At 43.6% G+C, this 2,923-nt stretch overlaps 1 protein-coding gene across 1 annotated transcript in view; it reads right to left on the reverse strand.

Moving 5' to 3' along the window:
• Positions 1-2,923, reverse strand: part of MYO9B (myosin IXB) — a 32,468-nt gene that overhangs the window by 16,201 nt on the left and 13,344 nt on the right. Inside the window, 4 exon segments of the mRNA XM_010139407.1 lie at positions 364-439; positions 1,023-1,218; positions 1,484-1,625; positions 2,213-2,334. Coding sequence (XP_010137709.1) covers positions 364-439; positions 1,023-1,218; positions 1,484-1,625; positions 2,213-2,334 — 536 coding nt within the window.

Below are 2,923 nucleotides of genomic sequence, written 5' to 3' on the forward strand. Positions count from 1 at the left end.
AGGACTTGCCCTGCCTCCTAATCATGTCAGAAGGCTGCAAAACCCACGAGTGCTCCAGCGAATCCTTCAGTGACGCAGACTGGCTGCAGAGGAACACACAACGCTAAAAGCAACGTATACAAAGCGCAGACAGAGAACTCAAAACCCCAGCGGTAAACAGACCTGGACTATGTCACCAACATTTTGGCTCTTACATAAAATAAGCTATTGTTTTCATAGTATTGAAAAAGCCAAGCAAAACAAGACAGAAGAAAGAAAGCTTGCTCTCCTTGTGGAAAGATCTAGCTGACATTTGACGTATGAAAATGTGACTCAGCAATTCAGGTCTTTTTCCCCAATACGGGTTAATTATGTGTTTCTCACCGATAAACTTTTTCTACTGGTGTGTTTGATCTCTGGAGTTCTCCAAGAGGAACTCTGGGTCCTTGACGTACCACTCCTGTTACAAAATAACCAAAAAGTTGAAGTTTGACAAAGATATGAGTGTAACAGACCAAGAAAAGCACCCCTTCAACTGCGACAAGTAAAACATCTACCCAAGGACCCGGAGTTTTTGTCTAGAACTTGAGCTATCAAGTCAGACCACTTTGCTTCTCAAACTCCCTGCAACTAGAAAGTAAATTGTGGCTGCTCAGGAAAGATTTTCAAAATTAGCATTTAATTCTGACTACTCATTTGCAACTCCTGGGAGGTCTGTGGAGAGCAAAACCAGTGGTACGACACGCACGCACACTAGAACTTGTCATGTCTTTCCCCGCTTTTACAAACAGGGCTTCAGATTTGGCAGCCTGCTGGAAACGGTGCACTTACGGCAGGAGGAAGCGTGAACGATCACAGATAAAACAGGGACAATCTCTTTGGTGTGTGAATGTGAAGCCATTTTCAGAAGTCACTTTTGTCCTTAGTACCAAACCAGGATCGCATCTGGCTGATAAGGGTGTGCCACAACCGAGTTCAGTCAACAAGCTCTAACCGAGCGTACCGTACTGGAAAGTGCTTCTGGAGCCTTTCTGCCCCCGTACCTGCAGTCCTCTGAGCTCTCTGGCGTCCAGCTTCTGCAAAGACAGCCATGGCTCGAATAGCTGCTCGCAGAACTGCCCAGCGGAACACTGCTACAGGGTCCATTCCTATCAGCTCCCGGACATAAGCACTGTCACTGCTTCGGAGTAAAGCAACAATATCGGGTCTCATGTAATCCATGTTTTTCTCTCTGAAATCCTGCAAAACAGGCACGGTGATCCACAAGCTCTCAGGAAAACTGTGTTTTGACCCAAGATATTAATCCCTATTCAGAACAATTTCATTATTCTAAAGAGTTCTCTCTATAGCGAGCATTATCCTCCAAACTACCGCACCAGAAAAACCCTGAAGTACATCTGAGGACACATCTGCTCCAGCCCATTCCCAGCAAATTTTCTACACCCTGACAAAGACTATCAGAAAGGCAAGAAAATTTTTTGTGGCCATCAGATCTACCACCTACTTTTATCTGGTATTTAACTTTGCCAGCAAAGTGTCGAATAATAAACGCAGGCTCCATCACTGGGGTTCCAACAAAAAACTTGTTCTCCTCATGCTGCTGTTTGAATTTTGCAAGTAGAGTTTGGTTGGTGGCATGTGGAAAACTAGGAATTAAAAACAAGAGAGGTCAGCTATTTTTCAAATACAGGTACAGTTAGTGAGGTGACAGAGTGAAGAACACCTACTGATCCTCGTGGAAAGCATTGTACTGTCCAAGAACTCTACACTTCACTTGAGACTTACACACAAGCTTTGAAACTTAGAGGTGGGCTTAATTTCTGGTCCAAAACCAAACAGCTCCACACACAGCAGAATACTCTGAGGTCTCAAGCATGTGTCAATGCTTCCTCCCACCTCACCAGCCAAGGTTAGGTCGCACCACATGAACTATTTACCACATTTGCTACTTAATGTTCCAGAGACTTACATACATGCATTTTACTTGCAATTCCATGGCAAATCACTAAGTGAAAGTTTCCAGGTTTGCTTAAGCCATAGTTCAATGTTAGCATCAAATTGTAACACCACCATACTGAGTCATTAGAGACAAACTAGAGTGCAGAGCACAGTCATAAGGTGACCCTTTGCTTCCCACAACACTCCTCTCCTTTTTCAAGTGCTGTATTTCTGTTCCCTTTCACAGTCCTTCCCTCCTCCCTGCCACACATTTTTTTCAGAAGATGTTGCTTACTTGCTTTCTTCATCCAGAAGATAGAAGAGGCCAGTGGGCTTCTTGCTGATTAAGTGAATGCAGGCCACATTATCAGTATAGTCAATATTGTGCCAAGTGATCCCTTCACTCTTATACTCCTCCTGTGTAGCTCAAGAAAATTCCCTCATCAGTACAGTGCCCTGACCTTTAATGACCTGTGGTCTAAGTGCTTAAAAGACATCCTTGAAGAGCCATGGCAGGTTGAGTTTGTTAGTTCAGGCAGCAGAAACAAGAATAAGGAATATTTATAAATAAGAACAGAACAGCAGGCGTACTGGTCAGATCAAAGGTCCAGTTAGGCAAGTCACTCAGCAGCGGATGCTTGGGGTGAAACTATTTGAAAACCAAAACAGTGAAAAGCATGTTTTGCTGCGTCTTCCCAGCAATCGCAGGCTATGAACTTGGAGTCAGACATTACATCTGCATCAGTACATTAAAACCCCAGGTGGACATACGCTAAAATTCAAGTCTATTTTTCTCTTCCTTAATTCTTGTATTATGGGAAATAACAAATACTTAACATCAAGTTCCAGATTTTCCAAACCGCGCCGTCAGACAAATTAACAGAAGTTTTAAACAGGCAGTTAAACCCTCCACACCACCACCAGAACTTCCCTACAGAAGCACCCTGTATTGCTTAGGCTCAGAAAATTTGGAGTGCTCTTCGGCCAGAGAATATGAAACTCTCCT

The sequence above is a fragment of the Buceros rhinoceros genome, unplaced genomic scaffold, assembly GCF_000710305.1.
Source record: "Buceros rhinoceros silvestris isolate BGI_N320 unplaced genomic scaffold, ASM71030v1 scaffold20507, whole genome shotgun sequence".
NCBI classification, from domain to species: Eukaryota; Metazoa; Chordata; class Aves; order Bucerotiformes; family Bucerotidae; genus Buceros; species Buceros rhinoceros.